This window comes from Crocuta crocuta, unplaced genomic scaffold (genome assembly GCF_008692635.1).
Source record: "Crocuta crocuta isolate KB4526 unplaced genomic scaffold, BGI_CrCroc_1.0 scaffold168, whole genome shotgun sequence".
In the NCBI taxonomy this organism is placed as follows: Eukaryota; Metazoa; Chordata; class Mammalia; order Carnivora; family Hyaenidae; genus Crocuta; species Crocuta crocuta.
The window spans coordinates 4,756,986-4,782,914 of NW_027532591.1; the positions used below are offsets into that span (position 1 = coordinate 4,756,986).

The 25,929-nt window shown below is 36.3% G+C and overlaps 1 protein-coding gene across 9 annotated transcripts in view; it reads right to left on the reverse strand.

Annotated features, from left to right (window-relative positions):
- The window catches only part of TUT4 (terminal uridylyl transferase 4), a 131,713-nt gene that overhangs the window by 39,661 nt on the left and 66,123 nt on the right, over positions 1 to 25,929 (reverse strand). For 7 of the 9 annotated variants that reach the window (XM_077779693.1, XM_077779696.1, XM_077779692.1 and 4 more), the window contains exons 8-14: positions 25,687 to 25,756; positions 24,266 to 24,392; positions 15,237 to 15,356; positions 14,859 to 15,071; positions 10,435 to 10,609; positions 6,999 to 7,696; positions 3,442 to 3,592 (exon numbers count right to left, since the gene is read on the reverse strand). In XM_077779693.1, coding sequence (XP_077635819.1) covers positions 3,442 to 3,592; positions 6,999 to 7,696; positions 10,435 to 10,609; positions 14,859 to 15,071; positions 15,237 to 15,356; positions 24,266 to 24,392; positions 25,687 to 25,756 — 1,554 coding nt within the window. The remainder of the gene's footprint in view (positions 1 to 3,441; positions 3,593 to 6,998; positions 7,697 to 10,434; positions 10,610 to 14,858; positions 15,072 to 15,236; positions 15,357 to 24,265; positions 24,393 to 25,686; positions 25,757 to 25,929) is intronic. The other 2 variants (XM_077779697.1, XM_077779698.1) reach the window with 2 other exon arrangements.

The window sequence follows — 25,929 nt, forward strand, 5'->3', positions numbered from 1 at the left end:
GGATGCTGTAAAGATTGTTGAAATGACAACAAAGGATTTAGAATATGACATAAACTTAGTTGATACAGTTAATAAACTTAGTTGATAAAATTGACTCCAACTTTGAAAGAAGTTCTACTACGGATAAAATAGCTACCTAAGGGGGTGCCTGGGTGGTGCAGCCAGTTAAGCGTCTGACTTTGGCTCAGGTCATGATCTCACGGTTCATGGGTTCGAGCCCCGCGTCGGGCTCTGTGCTGACAGCTCAAGAGCCTGGAACCTGCTAAGGATTCTGTGTCTCCTTCTCTCTCTGACCCTCCCCCGCTCATGCTGTCTCTCTCTCAGAAATAAATAAAACATTAAAAAAAAAAAAAAATAGTACCTAAGGGGGCGCCTGGGTGGCTCAGTCCGTTAGGCGTCCGACTTCGGCTCAGGTCATGATCTCACGGTTTGTGGGTTTGAGCCTCGCGTCGGGCTCTGTGCTGACAGCTCAGACAGTCTGAGCTGCTGACAGCCTGCTTCAGATTCTGTCTCCCTCTCTCTCTGACCCTCCCCTGCTCATGCTGTCCCTCTCTCTCTCAGAAATAAATAAAACATTAAAAAAAATTTTTTAAATAGCTACCTAAGGGCATCTGGGTGGCTCAGTCAGTTAAGTGTCTGACTTCAGCTCAGGTCATGATCTCACAGTTCGTGGTTTCGGGCCCCACACTGGGCTCTACGCGGACAGCACAGAGTCTAATTGGGATTCTCTCTCTCTCTTGTTGCTCTCTGCCCCTCCCTGCCTCAAAAAGAAATAAATATTAAAAAAAAAAAAACAGCTATCTAACAGCATCACATACTATAAAGAAATCACTCATGACAGGAAGAGTTAATGTGGCAAACTTCATTGCTATCTTATTTTAGAAATTGTTATAGACATCTGATCAGTCAGCAGCCATCAACACTGAGGCAAGACTCTCTACAAACAAAAAGACTATGATTCACTGAATGCTCAGATGATGGTTAGTATTTTTAGCAATAAGGCATTTTTAATCAAGGTATATACATTGTTCTTCTTTAGACACAATGCTCTTGGACACTTAATAGAAGACTGAGTAGTATAAACATAACTTTTATATGTACTGGGAAACAAACAAAAAAATGCACTTGATTCACTTTACTGCAATATCCACTTCATTGTGGTGGTTTGGAACCCAACCCACAATATCTCTGAGGTATACCTGTAGCTGAATTACAGGTGATTTATTATTATTTATTAAAGTGGTGAAACTATTCTGTATAATACCATAATGGTAATACAGAATACAATGCACTTGTGAAAATCCAGAGAACTTTACAGTACAAAGAGTGAACTTTACAGTATGCAAATTTTAAAAATATCATCTAGGTGGCTGGGGAATCTTAGGATGGAATGCAGGCTGTAACAAAAGAATCTACATGTGTAAAACAACTTCACTCAAAATGAAACACAAACTTCACTGTAAGACTAAGGGCAAAAGGACTATGCATAAGTACTATAATTGATAAAGCTATTTCCCATAGGGATAGATAACAGTTCTGATAATGTTATACATGTGTACTTAAATGGAACAATTGAATAAATGGGTAGCAGATGATGGGGGCCAGCTTTTTCACCGTTGGAGTGGGAAATTTACAGATAAACAGAAAGAAGAGCCTTGGATGAGCCATGTGGTAATGTATTCAAGTTGGAAACATCAGTACAAAAGTCATGTTTAACTTAATATACGATGGTCACATATAGAAATTTTCTCGCTCAGAGACAGCCTAGAAGCAACAACACCCAATAATAGCAAGAATGCTAGCCTCGAGATCTTGGTTTCTAATATTATTCTCCAATAAAAGGAATCAAGGCTCTTTGGAGAAATATTTAATTCTAGGACTGGGGCAGAAAACATACATGATGAGCCTATGAGAATATGTTGTAGAGCCAGAAAGTAAGGAAGGGCTTAAAACAAACAAACGAACAAGCAAACAAAAAACCCCACACACTGATGGAAGTATAAGTCACAGGAACCTACTGAAAGAATTCCCAATGGCCAAATCCAGAACAATTTGAGCAAAAAGATAAAGCAGCATTAGATGATAACCCAAAGTATAAAATATCCATGAATTCATATAAAGATATATAAATAAATGAATAAATAAAAACAAATGCAATGTACCGTATCTTAATAAAGCTGCTGGAAAAATGTGCCACAATCCAGCTGTTCAACTCCCTGGTATTACTCAAGAGAAATTAAAGTATATATCCATTCCCAGACCTGCACATAGATTTATAGAGCAGTTTTATTTATAATAATCAAAACTTAAAAATGAGTCAAATATGTATCAACAGGTGGATGGTAAACAAATTGTGGCACTTCCATATAATGGAAAAAAACTCAGCACTAAAAATGAATGAACCATTTACACACATAACATGGATGAATCTCAAAATAATTATGCTAAATGAAAGAAGCCAGGACCCCAACTCAGAAAAAGAGTGCATTCTATGTGATTCTATTTATAAAGAACTCTAGAGAAATCAATGTATAGCAATTAAAAGCAGGTAAGTGGCTGCCTGGCAAGAGGTTGGGATAGAAAATAAATGGGAGGCATTACAATGGGGAAGTAAATGTTATGAAATCAGAAATTTTGTCTGGGGGATAGCAAGTAATTTAAAAAAATATTTGTGAGTGAAGGTTTATCCCAGGTACACCATAAGTATTTGTTGAATACAATTATGTAAGGCTTTTCCCAAAATATCTCTATAGCCTTATCTCCCTCTATTATCTTTCTTATACTCTACCAAACCTAAAGCAATTATTTTCCCAAAGAAATTATACACCCTACACTTGTTTGCATAATTTCCTAGATGTGGAAAGGGAGTTCAAGATCCATCTCAAATGCCACATCATTAATCCCAATTCCTGTGTTCTACCCTGGTTAAAAGTGTGTTTGCACTGCATTTTGTTTACTACTACTACAGCATGTCATACATTCTGCTTCCAATTATGGCAATTTTTATACATATCATATATCTATCTAGAGCGGAACCATGCAAGAGCATTGCAGTGATGGAAATGTTCTCTATCTGACCTGTCCAATTCAGCAGCCACTAGCCACATGTAACTACTCACTACTTGGGCTGTGGCTACTAAAAATGAGGAACTTAATTTTTAATTTTATTTTAATTAACTTAAATAGTGGCTACCACATTAGACAGCACAGATCCAGAGTTGAAGCTCACATAATGGGACTCTATATTCCCTTTAGCATTTTACCACAGTGCTGTGCACTGAGTAGGCATTTAGTAAATATCTGTTGTTAGGTCTCTAAACTATTAAATAATCTTTCTTTTACCAAAGCAAAACAAAAGCAAACTGTTTTTAAATAAGAAAATAAATATTCAAAATCTAAGAAAGAAACTATTCACAATAGCTCTAGTAATAAAAGACTTACCAAAACATCTTTTACACACTAAATCAAGGATTTCCCGAAATCGATTTGTCATTGGTGGTAGAGGTTTTAGATCAATTTTTCTGAAATCCTCTGGACAATCATTTTTTGAATGGCCATCTTTTTTGCAGATGCTGCATACTATTGTTGGTGGCTATACAAAGGTAAAAAAAAAAATCTAATAATCTAATAAACTATTGAGGACTTCATCACCATTTAGAAAGCAGGTCCAAAAAGATTCTTCTATGTAACTCAATTCTGATAATCTGTGCTTTCAGGAGGTTTAAAAAAAAGCATTTAAGTAAAATGCAGTGTGAAATGTAAAAAACACATTTTTGAGCCAACCACTTTAACTCTTCTTCCCCACTAAAAAGGTATTATCAAGATTATATTTACCCAAATATGTAAGACACAGGAAATTCCTGAAGAGGAAATACGTATGGGTTAATGCAAACATTTTGGTCAGTTCCCAAGATGAAATCTGCGCATTAATTTTAACCTACTAAAATAATTAACAATGTAGATTAGAAAGAAATTTCAAATAAAGGAAAGAAGGAAGGAAGGGGGGAAGAGAGAGAGAAAGGAAGGAAGGAGGGAGAGGGAGAGAGAGAGGAGAGGAGAGGGGAGGGGATGGGAGGGGAGGGGAGGAAAGAGAAAGAAAGATTTTGAAGTGGCACCTTTCATTTCACTCCAAACACTTTCTATCTTCATAGTCACTTATAAACCCTCAATTTGGCTAGTTGGTTCAATTTATTACATTAGCATGGTACTCAAGAAACCAAACAGTAGGGCTGAACTCTAAAAATAACTTTGCTTTATATAAGGAATAACTCATATACAACAGCCACAAAGTTAACTGCAAACCCTATACCACCATTTAAAATGTATTCCAATGGTGTGGCACCCAGATGGCTCAATCAGTTAGGCATCCAACTTGGTTTTGGCTCAAGTAATGATCGCATGGTTTCAGGAGCTCGAGCCCCACACTGGGCTCTGCTGGTGTGGAAACCTGCTTGGGATTCTCTCTCTCTCTCTCTCTCTCTCTCTCTGCCCCTCCCCCACTCACAATGTCTCAATCTCTCTCAAAATAAACTTTAAAAAATTTTTAACTAATAAAAAACTAAATTAAAATAAAATAAAATGTATTCCAATGGACTACCAGACTGGTAGCTAAAACAGTAAAAATGTATCCCAATTACCTGAACAAAACTCATAGTGAAGGAAGAGCAGTACTCCTTTCTTTACTGTAAAATGCCTAGATCACAGACAGCTTTCTCCTCCGAGATTAGCTTAGACATTTACCTAGCCATGAACTCTGATGCAAATTATATATACAAAATCCTCTACTTGTCTCAATGCTGCGCTAAAGGCTAATTAACAATACCACAGAATTTCTCTTAGCTTTTCAAAACTTCTTTTTAAAAGACGTATTTATCAGAGAATACTAGAAAATCTTATATATAACTAGAAAAAAATTTTAATTGGAGAAACAGTTATCTTAAAATAAGTTTCCAGGGCACCTGAGTGGCTCAGTCAGTTAAGCATCTGACTTCAGCTCAGATCATGATCTCACTGCTCATGACTTTGAGCCCCACACTGGACTCTGTGCTGACAGCTCAGAGCCTAGAGCCTGTTTCCAATTGTGTCTCCTTCTCTCTCTGCCCCTCCTCTGCTCACACTCTCTTTTTCAAAAATAAAATAAAACATTAAAATAAATAAACATTAAAAAAAAGATAAGTTTCCACCACTGGCTGGGTGGCTCAGTCAGTTAAGCATCTATCTTCAGCTTAGGTCATTATCTCGAGGTTCATTTAAAGCCCTGTGTTGGGCTCTGTGCTGATGGCTCAGAGCTTGGAGCCTTCTTCAGATTCTGTGTCTCTCTCTCTCTCTCTATCCCTCCCCCATTCATGCTCAGTCTCTCTCTCTCTCTCTCTCTCAAAAAATAAACATTAAAAAAAATTTTTTTAAGTATACACTGCAGTTACATAATTAAGAAGCTTTTCTAAAAATCTGCCATTTAATCCATCCTTTCTACAGCCCATATGTCCTAAATACAGCAACCTAAAAAAAATGCAATAGAGGTATTCTTAGTAATTAGGTCAAAAATTTTAAAGCTTGTCAATAAATAATTATCAATAAAATAATAAAACTGGATAACCTTCTAGATTTTTAAACAAATACTCTACCGACTTCGGCTCAGGTCGTGATCTCGTGGTTCATGGGTTAGACCAGAGCCTGGAGCCTGCTTCAAATTCTGTGTCTCCCTCTCTGCCCCTCCCCTCCTTGCACTCTGTCTCTCTATGTCTCAAAAATTTAAAAAAATGTAAAAAAAATGAAAAAAATTCTACTTGATTTACACATGACCTATATAATCTTTTTTTCAACTTGGGTGCTGATATTTCAATTATGTAACCTACATTTGAAGCAATGTGACTTAGCTAAACCTTTTTTTTAATGTTTTATTTATTTCTGAGAGAGAGAGAGAGAGAGAGAGACAGCGTGAGCAGGTGAGGGTGAGAGAGAGAGGCAGACACAGAATCTGAAACAGGCTCCAGGCTCTGAGCTAGCTGTCAGCACTGAGCCTGATGCGGGGCTCAAACCCACACACCATGAGATCATGACCTGAGCCGAAGTCAGACGCCCAACCGACTGAGCCACCCAGGCGCCCCTAAACCTTTTTTTTTATTAACAAAGTAGTTACTGTTTATTTTCTGTTGCTGGGGTATTTTGTTTTCTATAATTTATGAAGTTGAAGTTCAGACTCTCCCACTTAAAAAGTAGAAAAGTTAAGACTCCGTTAATTCATAAAGGATATGCCAGTATCCAAAGAAAAGCTCAATGGCAGAGACAGAATCTGAATTCTTTCCATTTTTGGTTCCTGATCTTAGTTTCTGCTCAACTATCTTTATTAAATTTATATTCAAGGGGATCAATGTGGCTCAGTCAGTTAAGTGTTGGACTCTCGGTCTCAGCTTAGGTCATGATTTCACAGTCTGTGAGTTTGGGCCCCACATCAGGCTCTGCGCTAACAGCATGAGCCTGCTTTAGATTCTGTCTACTTCTTTCTCTGCTCTTCCCCTGCTTGTTCTCTGTATCTTTCTCAAAATATATAAAAACTTTAAAAAAATTTATATTCACCCACCCCATGGGAAAAAAACAAAACACCTTTAAAGTAAAATACTATTAGAATTTACACACCTTGTAATTTTCTTTGTGGAATTAAATATAAACATATAAATATAAAATAAAATTTAAGATAATTGCTGCCTTTGCCAAACTGATATTCATAAAATATCTGATGAATCCTTTCATATATGAGAAAGTTAAGCATACCAAACTAGTAAGAGTGCTGTAACCTTTTGAGATTTTATATACATTCTTTAAAGACAACTATAGGAAAAACTGTAGACAGGAAAAGTGAAAATATACACCAAAATACCAATGGAAAATAACAGTCTACCCTCATAGAAGCTATTTTTACATTTCTGAATCTAAAAACTATAAATACAGTCATACAACAACCACAAAATCTTACAGATTGTTTACAAACAGTATCCTACCTTGCCAGAGGTTAAAATAAACTTATCAAACACATAATGTAATTCCTGGGTGGGGTGATTATCATCATCATTAAAGTCAGAAGCATCTTCTGTAGCTTTGCAGTTGGAGGAGGTAGCAGATGTGTCAGTGCTCACAATCTGATGTGAACTCTCTGTCTCTATACGTGACCGGCAGTCTGTACCAGTGGATTCATCTGGGTCAGGGGATTTATAACCAATGCAATTACACTGGCTGAGTTCCTTTTTTAAACAATTTTCTGACGGTGCTAAATCATCTTGTTTCTTAATTGATTTTGGCTCTAATTCACTGCCTCCACTGGTAGAAAGAGATGAAGATTCCTGTCCAAGTTCAGCCAAATCTAGCTCGTTTACCAACAAACTGTCATCTTCAGTAATACATCTCTGTGATGTACAATCCATTTCATCATATTTATCAGGCTGACCTCTTTCTGCATTTATTTTTTCTGTGCTTTCTCCACGTAGAATACAATTGGATGCCGTATTGTCAGACTTCACTGGTTTCTTATTGCTCATTTTCCCCTTCTCTTTTTTCATGGAATCCACTGTAGATTTATTTCCACCCCTCCTCTGAGGACAGGCAAAATACCGATAAGCTGCCCTGAATCTCTCCACAACGTATTCATAAACAAGCTGGCTGTTTAAGCTCCGAGCAACATTCCTCTTAACTGAAAATGGATCTAATAAAAAAGGAAATGGTCAGTAACTAAGTATCTATTAGCGAACTACAATTCCAAGCTTACCCAAACACATTGAAACTAATATACTGTCAGCACAGTACATTCTTCCAAGGCTTTTTTAACCTAATGTCGAAGTGAGAGTTCCTACAAATTGAGTAGGAGAAATACAAGAGAAACATCTTTACCTTTTTTCTGCCATAAAATATAAAGTTAAAAGGAAAAGAAAGAAAAGAGTAATAATAAGGTTAACTAAGGAGAGAATGGCCAAGGAGACCAACTCAATAATTACACAATTTTTCAAAACTTATTTAAGTAATCGCTACACCCAACTCCTGACTCTGAGGTCAAAACTTGTATACTGTTTCAGGCACCCCAGTAATTACAAAATTTCAATGATAAAGTTGGTAGAAAAAGCCATACCATTTAGACCTTCGTAAACTGTTACTGAATAAAATTTTTCAAACCTCTAGGACCCATTAATAATTTTCATCTCATCATAATATTCTTGAGCTACATGCTCCTTGCAACTTAAATAAAAGATAACCTAAAACTCTCAAATCTTCAAGTTAAAAAATACTGATTTTGGGGTGCCTGAGTGGCTCAGTCGGTTAAGCTTCCAACTCTTAGATTTCAGCTCAGGTCTTGATCTTGTAAGACTGAGCCCTGTGGAGGCAATGTAGCCTGCTTAAGATTCTCTCTATTTAGGTGGGGAGAGGGAGGAAGGCAAACTATGAGAGACTCTTGAATACTGAGAACAAACTGAGGGCTGATGGGGGTGGGGGAGAAGGGCAGGGGGGTGATGGGCATGGAGAATGGCACTTGTGATGAGCACTGGGTGTTCTATGGAAACCAACTTAACAATAAACTATGAAAGAAAAGATTCTCTTGCTCTGCCCTTCCCCCGCTCATGTATACTCACTCTCAAAAAAAAATTTTTTTAATCCAGTCTAAATTGGGTATGCTGAAAAAGCTTGTATCAAGTACATCTTCATTATTAAGAAAATATAAAAGACTTCAAAAATACTTATGGGTTTTTGGATTTTATAAGCCTAAGATACAAATATGCCCCAGGAAAAAATAATAAATGGATGACATCCAAAAGACAATGAACATTTTCTCTACTATTGAAGATTATTAAGTAAAAAAGATTAACAGGACAGGCTTCAGATTGTTAACAGGTTTGGTCATCTGTTACTTTTTGCTGTTACCTAAGTCCACAGGCTGCTCTCTAAACCCAAAAGCCTTTCCTGGTCTTTTTGTCCCTTGTAGAAGAAAAAAACACAAGAGAAAACAAATTATAATAGTTACAGGCTTCAGAGCTCATTTATTTACTATATGTAAGTGTACAAAATGTGAGTAACCGTTGGAATACATTAGAATATTTGTGGGTTCAAGGGTGTCTGGGTGGTTCAGTTGGTTAAGCATCCAATTCTTGATTTCGGTTCAAGTCATGATCTCATGGTTCATGAGATCGAGTCCCGCATCAGGCTCTACACTTATAGAGTGGAGCCTGCTTGGGATTCTCTCTCTCCTCTGTCTTCCCCTCCTCTGCTTGCTCTGTCTCTCAAAAACAAATAATATATTAATATTGTTAATATTTTCCTAATTAATTTTTTAAATATATTTGTGGGTCAGGGTGCCGGAGTGGCTCAGTCGGTTAAGCTTCCCAACTTTGGTTCAGGTCATGATTCTGCAGTTCATGGGTTCGAGCCCCATGTCAGGCTCTGTGCTGACAGCTCAGAGCCTGGAGCCTGCTTCAGATTCTGTCTCTCTTTCTTTCTGCCCCTTCCCCACTCATGACTTGCCTCTCTCTCTCTCTCAAAAATAAGTAAAACATTCAAAAAAAATTTTTTAAATATTTATAGGTCTAAGAATCTTAGCCGAAGAGAGGACTGAGGGAACAGAATATGTAGTCTAAGCAAACTAAAATGATGGACAGAAATTCAATCCCTTATCTATAAAACTGAGTGAAATGCTGCATGATTTAAATTTTCTAAAAACCATTCTATTAATTTGCATCTCTAAAGATCTTAACATTCTTGGGATTTAATACAAAACTTTTTGTCAACATCAATTTTTTTTCTTAAGAGCAATCTTTTTTATCTTTAGCTTAGCCATATTAAACAGCTGAGGTACTTTTTTTATGTTTTTGAAGTACACCTGACATACAATTTTACATTATATCGAGGTGTACAACATAGTGATTCAGCAATTCTGTAGTTAATGCTATGCTCATCAGAAGTGTAGCTACCATCTGTCACCCTACAATACTATTACAACACCACTGGCTGTATTCTATATAGATATACTCCAACGACCTACACATTCCATAGAGATGAGGTTAGATGACAATGAAAAACTGTATTTTAAAATTATACTCTAACATAATTTTATAACAGAAACTTATAGGAATACTATAAGATTGTTTTGAATAACTATTCTGTGTGTCTATATTTTTGAAGTTTTTCATAACTAAAACATAAAAATAAAGGCATGTTAATAAGCTAATAACCCTAACCAATATAGTATTTATAAATTGGAAACCTTAAAATAAGTATTAATCCTATAAAACTATCATGGACTTGATAAAGAATTTATCTAAAATATATAATGACAGCCTGGTGGCATATACAGTGCTATAACGCCAAGGGATATAATTTATAGCACGGTATTAGAGACAGATCATCAGTAGCACACAAAAACATATTCTCCAAATGAAATATAACATATCACCTCACCTTCAATGGCTATTCGCCTTTTAGGCCAATTTTTGTTTTCTCTTGTTAAAATATCTTGTATCCGTACACATATGACATATTCTTCCAAAGCAAAATCCAGTGTGTAAAATTTTAGCAGCTCTAACCATAATTGTCCCAGGGATACCTGATTTGGTGTTCCCAATGTTAAAGGAGACTAGAAAAGAAAAAATACTTTTCATTTCAGCTTCACAAAACTTTACAGAATCATTGAATTTTCAGTTTGAAAAGACCTAAGAGATTATCTTTACTAAAACTGAGGCATAAAGAAGTAACTTGCCAAAAAGAAGTTTGGGAACACAGTCCTAGTTTTACTGACTCCTAGAATTTTATGTTCTTCCCAATAAACCAGTGATTCTCAACCTTGGCTGCACATTAGAATCACACTGGGACCATTACAGTATACTAAATACCTGAGCTCCATACCATTCCTACCTCCCAAACCCTTCCCAAGATTCTGATTTAACTGACCTGGGTTATGTACTAGGTGCTGAGATTTTTAAAGCCTCCTAAGTGATTTTTAAAGCCTCCAAGGTTGCAAACCCCTGCACAGCAACTACTATAGGTCCTCATTGCAGTAATTACTTTAAAAACCTAAGTAAATGCCATGGGCTTTCAAAAGCTAATTCCTTCATTTGGCAAACTTTATTTAGAACCTAGTATGTCCTGTGCTGGGGATATAAAAAACAATGAGAGCTCATGCTTAAACATAATGGTCACTATGCATCATCCACACCTTTAAGTGCTGCACATATAGTAACTATTAATTCTAAGAATTCTATGAAGTAGATACTACAGGGAGGGCGAGGGTTTGACTCAAGACCACCTGGCTACTGAATTTGTTGCTAATCACTATACCTACAATATTACCACTCAAATAAGGTGAGGTCCTCCTTCACAGACTATTAGAAGAGGAAGAGACAATTTAACAATTAAAGACTCTGTGCTAAAATGGGCCNTCTAAAGGAATTAGCTAGATGAAGACTGGCGAAAAGTGACCACCAAGGAGCATAAAGACATGAAATAATCATTCGCTAATTCAATTCTACAACTATTCATTGAGTACCTTACTATGTGCCAGGCACTTGGGATATATCCATGAAAAAAAAAACAACCCAACATCCTTGCCTTAGTGCACTAACAAAAACTCAATAAGTAAATTACACAGCAAGTTATAGAAAAAGAAAAGTGCTGTGGAAGTAAGAGAAAGTCAAGTAGGTTCAGTAATAAGGGGATGGGAGTATGGAGTAGGACATGGTTTCAGTGAAATAGAGTGGTCAGGATAGTCTCGGTTAGAAGGTATCATTTGAAGAAGAGGGAAAAGTGTTCTAGGAATAGGGGACAGATAGACCAAACACACTAAATAGGAGTGACTAGCTTTAAAAAGAAAACCATGAAAGCCAGCGTGGTAAAGAAGGGAAGAAGAAGAAAACAAAGAACTACTCAGTTAAAGACTCCTCAGCTTTTATTCTAAATTAAATGAGAAGCAACTGAAAGGTTTTGAGTCTGGAGAGGAGGGAGGACATGATATGACTTAAATTTTTGAAGAACCATTCCAACTGCTGTGCTGAGAATAGACTACACTTGACCTTGAACAACATGGGGGTTTAGAGGCACTGACATCTATGCAATAAAAAATCTGTATATAACTTTTTTGATTTCCCCCAAATTTAATCACTAATAGCCTGTTGTTGGGGGGGGGGGTTGTTTAACATGTATAAAGTGGTCTAAGTCTGGTCTATTCTTTTTTTTCTTTTTTTTAATGTTTATTTATTTTGAGAGAGAGAGAGTGCAAGCTAGGGAGGGGAAGTGAGAGAGAGTGGAGAGAGAGAATCCCAAGCAGGCTCTGCACTGTCAGTGCAAGGTCCAACATGGGGCTCAATCCCATGAACCGTGTACTCATGACCTGAGCCAAAATCAAGAGTCGGATGCTTAAATGACTGAGCCATCCAGGTGCCCAACTAATATCCTGCTCTTGACCAAAATGCTGACCAATAACATAAACAGTCAATTAACATGTGTTTTGTATGTTACATTTATTATTTACTATATTCTACAATAAAGTAAGCTAGAGAAAAGAAAATGTTAAAAAAATTATAAGGAAAACACACTTATAGTACTGTACTATATATAAGAAAAATCCACATATAAGTGGACCTGCAGAGTTCAAATCCATGTTATTCAAGGGCCAACCATATAAACAGAAATGGTATATGCAGGGAAACTCATATAAGGCCACAGTGATAATCCACGCCAAAGATGACCCAGAGGTTTACAGTGGAGGTGCTGAGAAGTGGTCAAATTCTGAAAATATTTTGAAGTAGAAATGATAGGATTTCCTGACAGACTTGATATGGGGTATAAAAGAGAGAAGTAAAGGATGATTCCAAGGCTTCTGACTGAGTAACTGAAAGGACGCAGTGCCATCAACTGATGCAAAAACTGCATGTGGAGCAAGAGGAAGTCCAGGAGTCCAGGCATGTTAAGTTTGAAGACATCTGTTAGAAGAGGGCCTGGGTAGCTGAGTTGGTTAAGGGTCTGACTCTTGATTTCAGCTCAGGTCATATCTCACACTTCATGAGATTGAGCCCTGTGTTGGGCTCTGGGCTGGCAGTGTGGTGCCTACTTGTGATTCTCTCTCCCCCAGCCTCTCTGCCACTCTCCTGCTCATGCACATGCATGCAGGCTCTCTCTCTAAATAAATATTTTTAAAAAAAGACATCTCTTAGACATCTAAGTACAGACATAATATAGGCAGTTGGAGATACAACTATACAGTTCAGGAGAGAGGTTTGGCCAAAGATTTAAATTTGGGAGTACCATACACATGGTATGTAAGACCCATGCGACTGGATGAGATCACCAACGGAGAGCAAATACAGAAGAAAGGTGGTGAGGGGGTCAGACCGAGAACTGAGTCTAGTTTCCAACACTAGGAAACTAGAGAGGAAGAGAGAAGACAAAGACAGCAAAGGAGACGGAGAAGAAATAATCTGCCATGGGTGTGCTACCCTGAAAGTCAAGTTAAGAAATTTTTCAGAGAAGAAAATAATCAACTGGTAAATATGGCTGATAAGTCTAAAGAGATAAAAATTGAGAAGTGACCATTGGATTTAGCAATGTGGAGGATAATGACATTTGATGATACAAGTTTTGGTAGACTGATGAAGGCTGAAGCCTGAATGTAATGAGTTAAGAGGAAACAGAAATCACAAACAGTGAATACGGACAATTCTTTCAAAAAGTTATACTGCAAACGGGTGCAAAACTAGGAAGGAAAATGATGTCCTTATTTTGCCTTAAAGTGGGGGGGAGTGCATGGGTGGCTCAGTCAGTTAAACATCTGACTCTTGATTTCAGTTCCGTCATGATCTCAGGGTTTGTGGAGCCTGCTTAAGATTCTCTCTCTTCCTCTCACATACTCACTCTCTCTCTCTCTCTCTCTCAATAAATAAATAAATAAATAAATAAATAAATTTAATGGGAGAAATAAAAGCATGTTTGAGTCCATAAAGAATGAAAAATTGCTAACTTAGGAAGGAAAGAGAAGAACTGCTAGAGTAATGTTCTAGTACAAACAAGAAGGGATGGGATTAAATACACAAGTGTAGAAATGACTTTAGATAGCAACTTGGGAAGTTCCTTTATGAAAGGAGGCATCAAGGCAGACAAGTAGCAAGCAATAGTCACAGTGTGTAAAAGTTCTTTTGATTGCTTCAGTTTTCTCAGTGAATAGGCAAATGCATTAGCTAAGTATTGGTGGTTTGAGGAGAGAGTAGAAAGAAGTCTAGGAAAGTAGGAGTGTTGAAAGGACCAAGAATAAATGTTCAGGAACTACATAAAATTCAATATAGCTAGAGTAATCATTTCAGTAATGCTTACATTTCTGTAATAATAGGTCTATTTCAGAAGACTACATACTTCTGGAGGACACAATCCATGGTTATTGATCTTTGCCTCTCAAGCCCTCAAGATAGTGTCTGGCACATAGCAGGTCCTTAATAAATGAATGTTGAATGATTAAATAAGCAAGCCACCCCCTAGGGGAGGAAAGGGCCTTTATTTTTCCACCAATCTGGCAAAAGTATTCCCATATGCTAAAGTTTTGGTCAGAGCCCAAGTCCTGAAGGAAATTTTCCTTGTCTAAATGAAAAAGATACAAAGAATTACCATGACATGATTCAAACAATACACATCTTCCAAAATGAAGTATAAATTCATTAGGGAATCTCAGTACTGAAAAACTAAACCAGATCAACCCCTCACTTTACAGATGAGGAAAATGAGGCCAAGAGGCTTACGCAAAGTCAGTCCAGTCAATCTACTGTTAAAATAGCTTCAATCGAAGGTATCACAAATTCTACAGATAGAAAAGCCAAAAACAAAAACAAAAACAAAAAGCTTACTTTGCCATGTTTTTCCTTCATGGCATTACTTTGGTTGTCTGTTTCTGTCTTCTTGGTATCATCTTTTGGTTGGTCTGCCTTAGCTTTGTTTTCCTCAGCAATTGAGTTTTTCTCAGTTGCACTACTTGAATTACATTCCCACTTCACAAACTTCTCTTCTACTATGCCCTTCAGCTGAAAGTCATCCATTCTTTTTGGGTCAAAGCCTTCAATCTATATAAAAAGGCATTCCAAATTGGTAGTGGAAAAATTATTTCAAAAAAAAAAAGATGGACAAACAGACAAACCAGAATTCCAGCTTAATATGTTTGAACAGAGCACTCTTCAAGAGCAAACTACATATATACATGCAAATATATGTCACAAATTCATGCTTACCCAACTTCCAAGTAAGCAAGGAAGAAGAGGGGGTTTTCTTTGTTGTAGAAAAAACATCACCATTAAAGCAAAACAGTAAGAAGGGATTCCACCATCAGTCTGGGAGTCAATATAGCATAACTGCAAAACGAAGGGGGAAAAAGTACTGCCAATTAGCTTTAATTTTCTTTGTTTCCCTCACAATAGAAGCAGCTGTTTTCTCGCTATAATCACTGAAAAATGTTTAAACAATGAAAATTATAAGGAATGATCTGATATCTCTCTACCCTGAGATAAATATTAATATATTGGTGATCTTTCCATTCATTTCTTTATTGAATATAAATAAATAAATATATATATATATAAATATATATATGCAATACATATTTTAGTTTAATGGAATCATATCATACATAGTGTTTTACTGTGTACACATTTTTAAAATATTATTTTATCTTCTTCTTCTGCCTCACTGTTAACAATCTTCTATATACTCTTTTATGCCTTTTTCTATATATATACTCTAACAACCAAATACAAATATTTCTATTTTCTATACAAATGCAGGAAATATTTTATTTTTATTTTTGTTACAAATAGTTTATTGTCAAATTGGTTTCCATATAACACCCAGTGCTCATCCCCACAAGTGCACTCCTCCATACCCATCTCCCCCTCCCTCCCACATCCATCAGTCCTCAGTTTGTTTCTCAGCATTCAAGAGTCTCTCATGGTTTGCCTCTCTCCCTTTCCCCCCACCATTTCCTCCCTTCTTCTCCCCCATGGTCCTCAGTTAAGTTCCTCCTAATCCTCCTATACGTGCAAACATATGATCTTTGTCCTTCTCTGCCTGACTTATTTCATTCAGCATAACACCCTCAAGGTCCATCCATGTTGCTACACATGGCCAGATTTCATTCTTTCTCATGGACACTTAGGCTCTTTCCATGTTTTAGCTATTGTTGAGAGTGCTGCTATGAACATTGGGGTACATGTGCTCCTATGCCTCAGCATTTCTTTATCCCTTGGGTAAATTCCTAGCAGTGCTAATGCTGGGTCATAGGGGAGTTCTATTGTTAGTTTCCTAAGGAACCTCCACACTGTTTTCCAGAGGGGCTGCACCAGTTTGCATTCCCACCAACAGCATAGGAGGGTGCCCGTTTCTCCACATCCTTGCCAACATCTAGAGTTCTCTGATTTGCTCATTTTAGCCACTCTGACTGGCGTGAGGTGGTATCTCAGTGTGGTACAAATGCAGGATATATTTTATGTTTATGTCACTCTTACCAAAATTGTATATTATACACATGTCTCTATATATTCTGTATATATTCTTCTCCCTTAATAATGCACCAACAAAGTTCCTCTAAGTCAATTAGTACATATCTAATACATGTTTTAAGTTTATTTATTTCTTTATTTTGAGAGAGAGAGAGAGAGAGAGTGTGGACACACTGACATGCGTGCCCCATGTGGGGCTCAAACTCTCAAACCATGAGAGATCATGACCTGAGCTGAAACCAAGAGTCAGGCACTTAACCAACTAAGTCACCCAAGCGCCCCATCTGATACATTTTTTTTTAAATACTTATAGTCTATGATCTGGATGGCTACTCAACAGATTCCCCAGCAAAGACATTCATACTCTGTTTCCAATTTCTGCCACTTTAAGCAATGCTATAATATTTATCCTTATATACATTTCCTAATAATTGGAGACTATTTATATGAGCTATATTCCCAGCACTGTTTACGGGATTTAAAAATGTGTGCTATCTCTAAATTCTAATATATAAGATTGTTTTCCAAAATCACTATAAAAAATTCCTCTTTTCACCAGTAACATGAGTATACACATACGCTTTCCAACACTAAGTACTACCACTTTTTAAAAATCCCAATAGGATGTGTAAGATATAATTATATAATAATTACTTCAATTTGCATTTCCTCAATGCTAAGACATTATACAATTTCATAAGTTTACTAACCATTTAATTTGCTCTTTTCTGAACTGCCTATTGAAACTTTTATCAGCTTTTTAAAAACTCTTGGTAATTCTAATTGAAATTACTTGTACATCTGAAAACTAAAAGGTGATTTTACATTTTAGAGGTACCATCTCCCTATCTGAGACTTTTGTATCTTTACATTTTCCAAAAATTTAGGAGCTGTCATCAATTACTCACTTCCCCTCAACTCTCATATCCAATACCTCTGCAAGTCCTACCTCCAAAAGCATCCCAAATCAGTCTGCTATGCTTCATATCCATTCTAATCCTGCACAAACCATTATCACCTCTGGCTGATATACTACAGCAGCCTGCTTACTGGGCTCCCTGTTTGTAATCTTTACCCCAAAAAGATCTTTTCAAAAGCATAAATCACATCAAGTCATACACCACTTTTAAAACTCTTCCCGTGCTTTCTCACTGTAATGAAAATCCAAATTCCTTACCACAGGAACTTTCACTCTCACTTGCTTCATTCGGGCAACCTCTGCCTTTCTTTCTTTTCCTCACAAGCTCATTCATACCTTAGAAGCTCTGAGCTATTTGTTGGATCCCATTCCCTCAGACTTTCAATTGGCTGGTTACTGTTGCACTGAGTTTAAATATCACTTCCTCCAAAAGACTTTCCCTAACCATTTAGTATAATGTCACTCCTGCATCACATCTTCTCATTTTTATAGAGAATATCTACCAGATATTGTGTTACTTATATATTTGTTTACTGGCTGATTCTTCCACAAATATGTAAGCTTCATGATAGGAGGACTCTACATAATCTTGCTAGAGGTTTCCAGCACCTAGAATAGTATCTGGCCCACAGGAAGCATTTAACAAATGTTTGCTGAATAAATGAATTTGTTCAGATTTCGCTTTTAGCTTTCAAAAGTGAAATAATTTTCTTCTTACTATAATTTTCTTCCTGTATCTTTCTTATTAAATTTATTCTTTAGTATTTTATAATTTGTGACACAATCACAAAGATAATATTTTTGTTTCCACTCTACCAGGGTTTTTTTATGGCACAGAAAGCCTACCTATTATTGCGTAGTCATCTTACAAATTCCCTTATTGATCCCAATAGTTTGTTTTTTTTTTAAATATTTTTATTTATTTCTAGGAGAGGAGAGAGAGAGACAGCGTGAGCAGGGGAGGGTCAGTCACAGACTGAAACAGGCTCCAGGCTCTGAGCTGGCAGTCAGCACAGAGCCCGACACGGGGCTCGAACCCATGAACCGCGAGATCATGACCTAAGCGAAAGTCGGACGCTTAACCGACTAAGCCACCCAAGCGCCCCTCCAATAGTTTTTTTTAAATTTTTTAAATGTTAACTTATTTTTGAGAGAGAGAGACACACATACAGAGTGTTACTGAGGGAGAAGCAGAGAGAGGGAGACACAGAATCTGAAGCAGGCTCCAGGCTCCGAGCTGTCAGCACAGAGCCTGATACAAGGCTCCAACCCACGAACCACAAGATCATGACCTGAGTTGAAGTCAGACGCTTAACTGACTGAGCCACTAATCTCAATAGTTTTTTAACTAAAGTTTTGTAGGTATACAATTTTATCATTAATAAATTTTATTTTTTTCCAATATTTACATTATTTCATTTCATTTTCTTACTGTACTTTTTAAATCTCCCAAAACAATGTACAACTTCACTGGTGAACTTCTCTATAATACTCCTAATTCTAACACATATGACTTGATTAATTCACTGTTTAAAATGATTTTTTTTAGTAAACAATCTTTATTATTAATTTCCATTACTAATTAAGAGTTTTTTTAAGAAGAACATGCCTTTTCAGCATCCATGTTTTTCCATTTCAAATTGTTAATGTAATAAATTATGTTAAGAGACTCCCTGATATTAAACCATTCATATATTCCTGAAATCCTGCATAGTTGTGGCATATAACCTTTTTTGACACATTAATATATTCCACTTGCTTATATTTCATTTAGACTTTTGCAGTTATATCAGTAAGATTAATCTATACTTGGATTTTATTTTACTTTTTATTTTTTCTCTTATTTAGATAATAAAGATAATAATCACTACAGTTTAATGGCTTGCTAAATTTAAGAATGGCTTAATAAATTTAAGAATACAGGGTCCCAGCCAACTCAGTAAGTAGAGCATATGACTCTTGATCTTGGGGCCATGAGTTCAAGCCCTATGTTAAGTGTACGAGTTACTTAAAAAAAGAAAACAAAAGAATATAATTTAAAATGAAAGGATAAAGAATACTTATATAAAGAGCTTCAATCTGGGGCACCTGAGTAGTTCAGTCAGTTCAGTGTCTGAGTCTTGATTTCAGCTCAGGTCAGGATCTCACAGGTTCATAAGTTTGAGCCTTGTGACTAACAATTCCACTTAGAATTCTCTGTCTCCCTCTCTCTCTGCCCCTCCCTTGCTTGCACACATGTGCACACTCTCTCTCAAAATAGATAAACATTTTTCAAAAATTAAATAAAACAGAGGGGGCCTGGGTGGCTCAGTTGGTTAAGCATCCGACTTCAGCTCAGGTCATATCTCACAGCTCGTGGGTTTGAGCCCATGTCAGGCTCTGTGTTGACAGCTCAGAGCCAGGAGCCTGCTGTTCAGATTCTGTGTGTGTCTCTCTCTCTGCACCTTTCTTGCTCACACTCAGACTCTCTCTTTCTCTCCCAAAAATAAACACACATTAAAAAATATTTTTAATTAAATAAAATAAGAGCTTCAATTATCCCACTAGAATAAATTCTCATTTCTCCAGATTACTATGACAGGAGTCATGCCTAATGACTAAGTCAAGTTAACTAGAAACTTTTTTGCAACTGTAAGGAACTGTTTATGTATGCTGTTAACACTAATGGACATCTCATAGAGAAATAACATTACGGTAGTTTAAGAGCGAGCTCTTAAAACACATTGATCATAGCCAAGCTGTGGGAATAACCTTAAAGTCTATCAACAAATAAAGAGATGAAGAAAAATTGGTATATAAATACAATGGAATCTTATTCGGCCTTAAAAAGGAGAATTCTCCCGTTTGCAATAATGTGGATGGACTTACAGGGCGTTTAGCTAAGTGAAAGAAACCAGATATAGTAAGATAAACACTACTCTCCCTTATATGCAGAATCTAAAATAGCCAAACTCAGAGGAACAGAGAGGTTAGACTGGTGATTACCAGAGGCTGGGGGAGAGGGAAATGGAGAGAGTTTGGTCAAGGGATCTAAAACTTCAATTATATAAGATGAATAAGTTCTGGTGATATAATGGATAGCATGGTGACTACAGGTAATACTGTTAGTATATAACTAAAATTTGCTAAGAAGGTACAGCCCAAGCATTCTCACCACACACACACAAAAGGTATCTATGAGAGGTAACAGACTGGTGATTATTTCATAATTAATACATATGTCAAATTATCAAGTTGTACAAGTTGTATTTATTCATACAATTAAAAAAAAAACCCTAGGGATCTCTTTTTTTCCTTGTATGAGATTATTTTTTTATTGCCTGCCAGTTGGTCCTCCAGAATTTTTTAAACTAAATTATAATTGACACATGTTACATTAGTGTCAAATGTACAACACTGTGATTCAACAACTCTGTATGTCATGCTATGCATACTACAAGTGACTGTATTGATTATGGTCCCCATGCTATACCTTTCATTCATGTGATTTATTCATTCTACAAATGAAAGCCTGTAGCTCCCACTCCTCTTCACTCATTTTGCCCAACACCCTACCCTCTTCTTCTCTGGTAACCACCAGTTTGTTCTCTGTATTTATAGGTCTGCTCCTGCCTTTTCTTTGTTTTTTAGATTCCAGATATAAGTGAAATCATCTTGTATTTGTCTTTCTTGCCTAACTTATTTCACTTAGCATAATGCCCTCTATGACCATCCATGTTGGCGAGATCTTTCTTTTATAACAGCTGAGTAATATTCCAGAGAGAGAGAGAGAGAGAGAGAGAGAGAGTGTGTGTGTGTCTGGACACACAAACAATTTTCTTTATCCATTCGTCTATCAATGGATAGTTGTTTCACTCCCATATCTTGGCTATCGTAAATAATGCCAATAAACACAGGGGTGCATATGTCTTTGGAGTGTTTTCTCTTTCTTTGGGTACACACTCAGGAGTGGAATTACTGAACTATACAGTACTTCTAATGTTAAGTTTTTGTGGAGCCTCCATACTATTTTCCACAGTGGCTGCACCAATTTACATTCCCATCAACCTTGCAAGAGGGTTTCTTTTATTTCACAGTCTCACCAACACCAGCTATTATCTGTTTAATCAGACAAGGTATAATGGTGCTTTTGATATGCATTCTCCTGATTATTAGTGATGTTGAGCATCTTTTCATCTGTCTGTTGGCCAGCTGTATGTCTTCTTTGGAAAAATGTTAATTCAGGTCCTCTGTCCATTTTTAACTGGATTATTTGGTATTTTGGTATTGAGCTGTAAAAGTTCTTTATACATTTTAGATATTAAGCCCTTAACAAATACATCATCTGCAAATATCTTTACCCCTTCAGTAGGCTGCCTTTTTGTTTAGTTGATGGTTTCCTTCACAGTACAAAAACTTTTTATTTTGGTGTAGTCCCAATAGTTTATTTTTGTTTTTGCTTCCCTTGCCTAAAAAACAAAAACACATCTAGAAAAGGGTTTCTAAGATCAATGTCAAAGAGATTACTGCCTGTTTTCTTCTAAGAGTTTTATGGTTTCAGGTCTCACATTTAGGTCTTTAATCCATGTTAAGTTTGTTTTTGTACATGGTATAAGAAAGTGGTCCAGTTTCATTTTTTTCCATGTAGCCATCTCCAGGAATCTCTTTCAGATGTCAAATACTGCTACAATTAACTTTTTTCTTTAAAATTTTTTTTAATGTTTGTTTATTTTTGAGAGAGAGAGAGTGAGAGAGTAACAAAGCATGAGTGGGAGGGGGGCAGAAAGAGAGGAAGACACAGAATCTGAAGCAGGCCCCAGGCTCTGAGCTGTCTGTAAAGAGCCTGACGCAGAGAGCTTAAAAACCCTGAGATCATGACCTGAGCCAAAGAACGGAGTCCCCTAGGTGCCTCTAATTCTTATGTTAACCACAAAAAAGTGACTCTGAGTCAGGAATCTTGACTATAAAGGACTGATAAGGCTAAATAGTTTTAAAAGGCTTGACTAAGAAACTTCTATTAATGGAATGCTAAAGTTAAGAGAGAAGACAGCCAGAGAATAGTCAAGACCAATCTCATTATATCAGTTACAAGAATAAATTATATTCATATTCTAGAATTTTTCTGAACACTCAACTTGTAGAAAATCTGTGCTTTATTATAAAATGTACAATGTGGCTTAAAATCTCAAGATAAATAAAGCTGTTTTTAAAAAGTCTTTGAGAGAAACAATATACCAGGAATTATTTCTAGGTTTCTTACAATAAACTCAGAAAATTAAAACGATGAAAAAAGCTCTTTGCAATTAATACAAGTGCCAAAAATCAGACACACTGCTCTAGTGGATCTAATAGAAAAGAGCCACTCTTTAACCAGCTTTGTAGTGCGTTTTTTTAGTGTACTTCATTGACTAGTATGTTTAGAATCAATAGAAATTTGAGAAATCTTCTAAGAGCCATTTTAGGAAACATAGTTTATAGATCACATTTTTTTTCCCAAATGGAAATAACTTATATGAATATCATTCATATTCTTCTAACACGGTCTACTTAGTTGAATAAAAAAAATCTTAAGAAAACTGACACTAGTTTATAATAACTAAAACTTAGGGCGTAGTTAAGAAATATCATCCAAAGGGCTACTGTTTAAACCTTCATCCTTTATGAAGCCACTAACCTTCCCCAAGTTGGTACACTGAGTTTCCTGAATGCTAGCTATGTTTCATGTACCAGTCTTATCCCACACTCTGAGAAACCTTGGTTACTAGAGTTTTCCTCAGAGTTCACAATTTCATGGAAGAAAACAGATCATAAACAAATAAATATTTGTATGGCAAGTGGTAGTAAGTGCTATAAAAAAAATAAAACAGGGTAGAAACAGAGAGAATGATGAAGGCAATGCTATTTTATATAAGGGTTCCCTTGTCAGGGAATTCTGACAAGGTAAAATTTAAGCAAGAACTTGAAACAACTAAGAGAGTAACCATGCTGTATGTGGAGTAAGAACATTGTAGATGAAGGGAACAGCAAACACAAAGGCCTTCAGTTAAAAAAGCCCCAAACTTAGAATTTCTGACTGTTCCTTACCTGTCTAGCTGTTCCTTACTCAGCCAGCTGGTTCTGCCCCAATCCTGAGTTTAATCCTCTTATCAGAGTCCAAGCAAAAAATTCCAAGAATCCTCTAGCAGTTTTTGCTCTCAATTTAATCATTTCACCACCACTCCCTTAATCCATCTTCTTTATATAAGACTGAGAATTTACTCATCACTACTGTAACAAGTGATGAATACTATACTGATAAGAACACACACAGAGAGAGACTAAACACTCTCTCTCTTTAGTCTTTTGGACTGATCATAACAATAACTTTATCACTCCTCCTTACCTCCAATATGAAATAAGAGACAACAAAGGATACCAAAGCCTTTCAAAACTAATTCTAATTTAGGAAACAGATAACTGATTCTCAGCAGTTACCCAGAGCAGAAATTGCCGTAGGTTATCAGTAACTTAGAGGAAAGGGAACAATGTTCTGAGACAGATAGGAAAAAAGATGCTAACAAAAAACCTTGCAAACCTATGCATAATCTTACAACTTTAACTTACATTAAGGGTGAAAACTTGAGCCTCATTTGTTATGTGAAAGAGAATGCTTCTGTACTACATAAAAGGAGAATAATAAAATATATCAATTACTCTCTATGTCTAAGAGATTTTATTTTCATGTCCATAATCGAACATGCCACATTAATTCTGTCTGACACAGAACACTATTTTATCCCCATCTAGTATGATTTATCATAACATGTTAGTTCAGGAAAAAGCCTGAATTATATTAAAGACGGGTACTTTTTTCTTCTGTTCCACTTACCTTAGCCCAATAGCGAAAGGCTAACACCAAAGGAGTAAAGACAGGTTCCATCTTGCCAAGAGCAGCAAGTAAATCAGTAGTGAGGCATGCCATATCATTTCCTGCACTCACTCTACAAAGTAAACCACTGTGAATGAGAAAGAAGCAAATTTCACTGTAGTAAAACCTTAAGAATCAGAATATTCCAAATCCTATGCTTATTCTTTCTAGTTACCATATTTTAATACCGAGGAAGTCATAATAAAAACATATTTTAGATTGAGAGATAACTGGAAACTACAAATCATTTCCATCACTAGAGTTCCATATAAATTAAAGATGTTTTCAATACAATACTCATTTGTACTTCAGAAATGAATTTCAACCTCATTTAGTATTTAAATTCTTCAGAAAATACTTTCAAGGGGAGCCTGGGTAGGTGAAGTGGGTAAAAGTATCCGACTCTTGATTTCAACTAAGGTCATGATCTCACGGTTCATGGGATAGAGCCCCACATCAGGCTCTGTGCTGACAGTGCAGATCCTGCTTGGGATTCTCTCTCTCTCTCTCTCTCTCTGCCCCTCCCCAACTCGTGTAAGTGAACACACACACTCTCAAATAAAGTTAAAAAATAAAAAAACAAGAAAGAAAAGAAATTAATTTCAAAAGCAGCATTAGCATTCACCAAAATTTTATTTATATCACAGAAAAGGCATTGATCAATGTCAGGTAGCGTAACATAACTTCCTGGCTCATTCTTTTTGCTCTGTACTTCATAAAAAGAAAAAATGAAATACTGACCTAACCAGCTTTACTTCTTGACTCGAATTTTTCCTATCTAAGCTTTCATGATTTTACTGATATGCTACTTTTGAATTAGAAAGGATGTATATATGAACCCTCAAAGAATGTTTAACTGTAAGTGAAATAAGAGCTACGTTAAAGGAGAGACAGAATTACAGTAGAGATATTTGATGGCAGGGAGAAGAATGTATCTGAGGTTTCACAAAGAGGCAATTTGTTTGTTTTGTATCTACAATGTGTCCTTTTTGTGTACATGCTGTTAGTAAGCTTTTATTTTTAATAAATAGTATATTAATCTAAGGAGAAATCTAAAACAAAATTTTCTAGAGCACCTGGTTGGGTCTGTCAGTCAATTAAGTGTCTGACTCTTGATTTCAGCTTAGGTCATGACCTCATGGTTCATGGGATAGAGCCCCATGTCAGGATTCTGTCTCTCCTCTCTCTGCCCCTACCCTGTGCATGTACCCTAGTGTATGCGTGTTCTCTCTCTCTCTCAATAAATAAACTTTAATAAATAAAATAAAATAAAATAAAATAAATAAAGCACAACAAAACAAAATAAAATTTTCTGCCTTGGAGATGTTCAGTGCATATTTACTTGTTATTTCAAAAACTATTTTCTTTTCACTGTTACTAACCTTTTCCGATCTTTGCACACCACAACAGGAACTTTGGCATGAAAATCAGATTCCACATCTATGTATAATACTAATAAGGAAAAAAAATAAAACAAGTAAGCTATTGCCAACATCTCTCAAATATTTACTCTACAGTAAACATTAAGTGACAGTTTCCTTCTAAAAATCATTCACATTGTTCTTTGAGATAATACACACTCCATGTTATGAGCATCAACCCAAAAGAATCTCACTTCTCTTGGG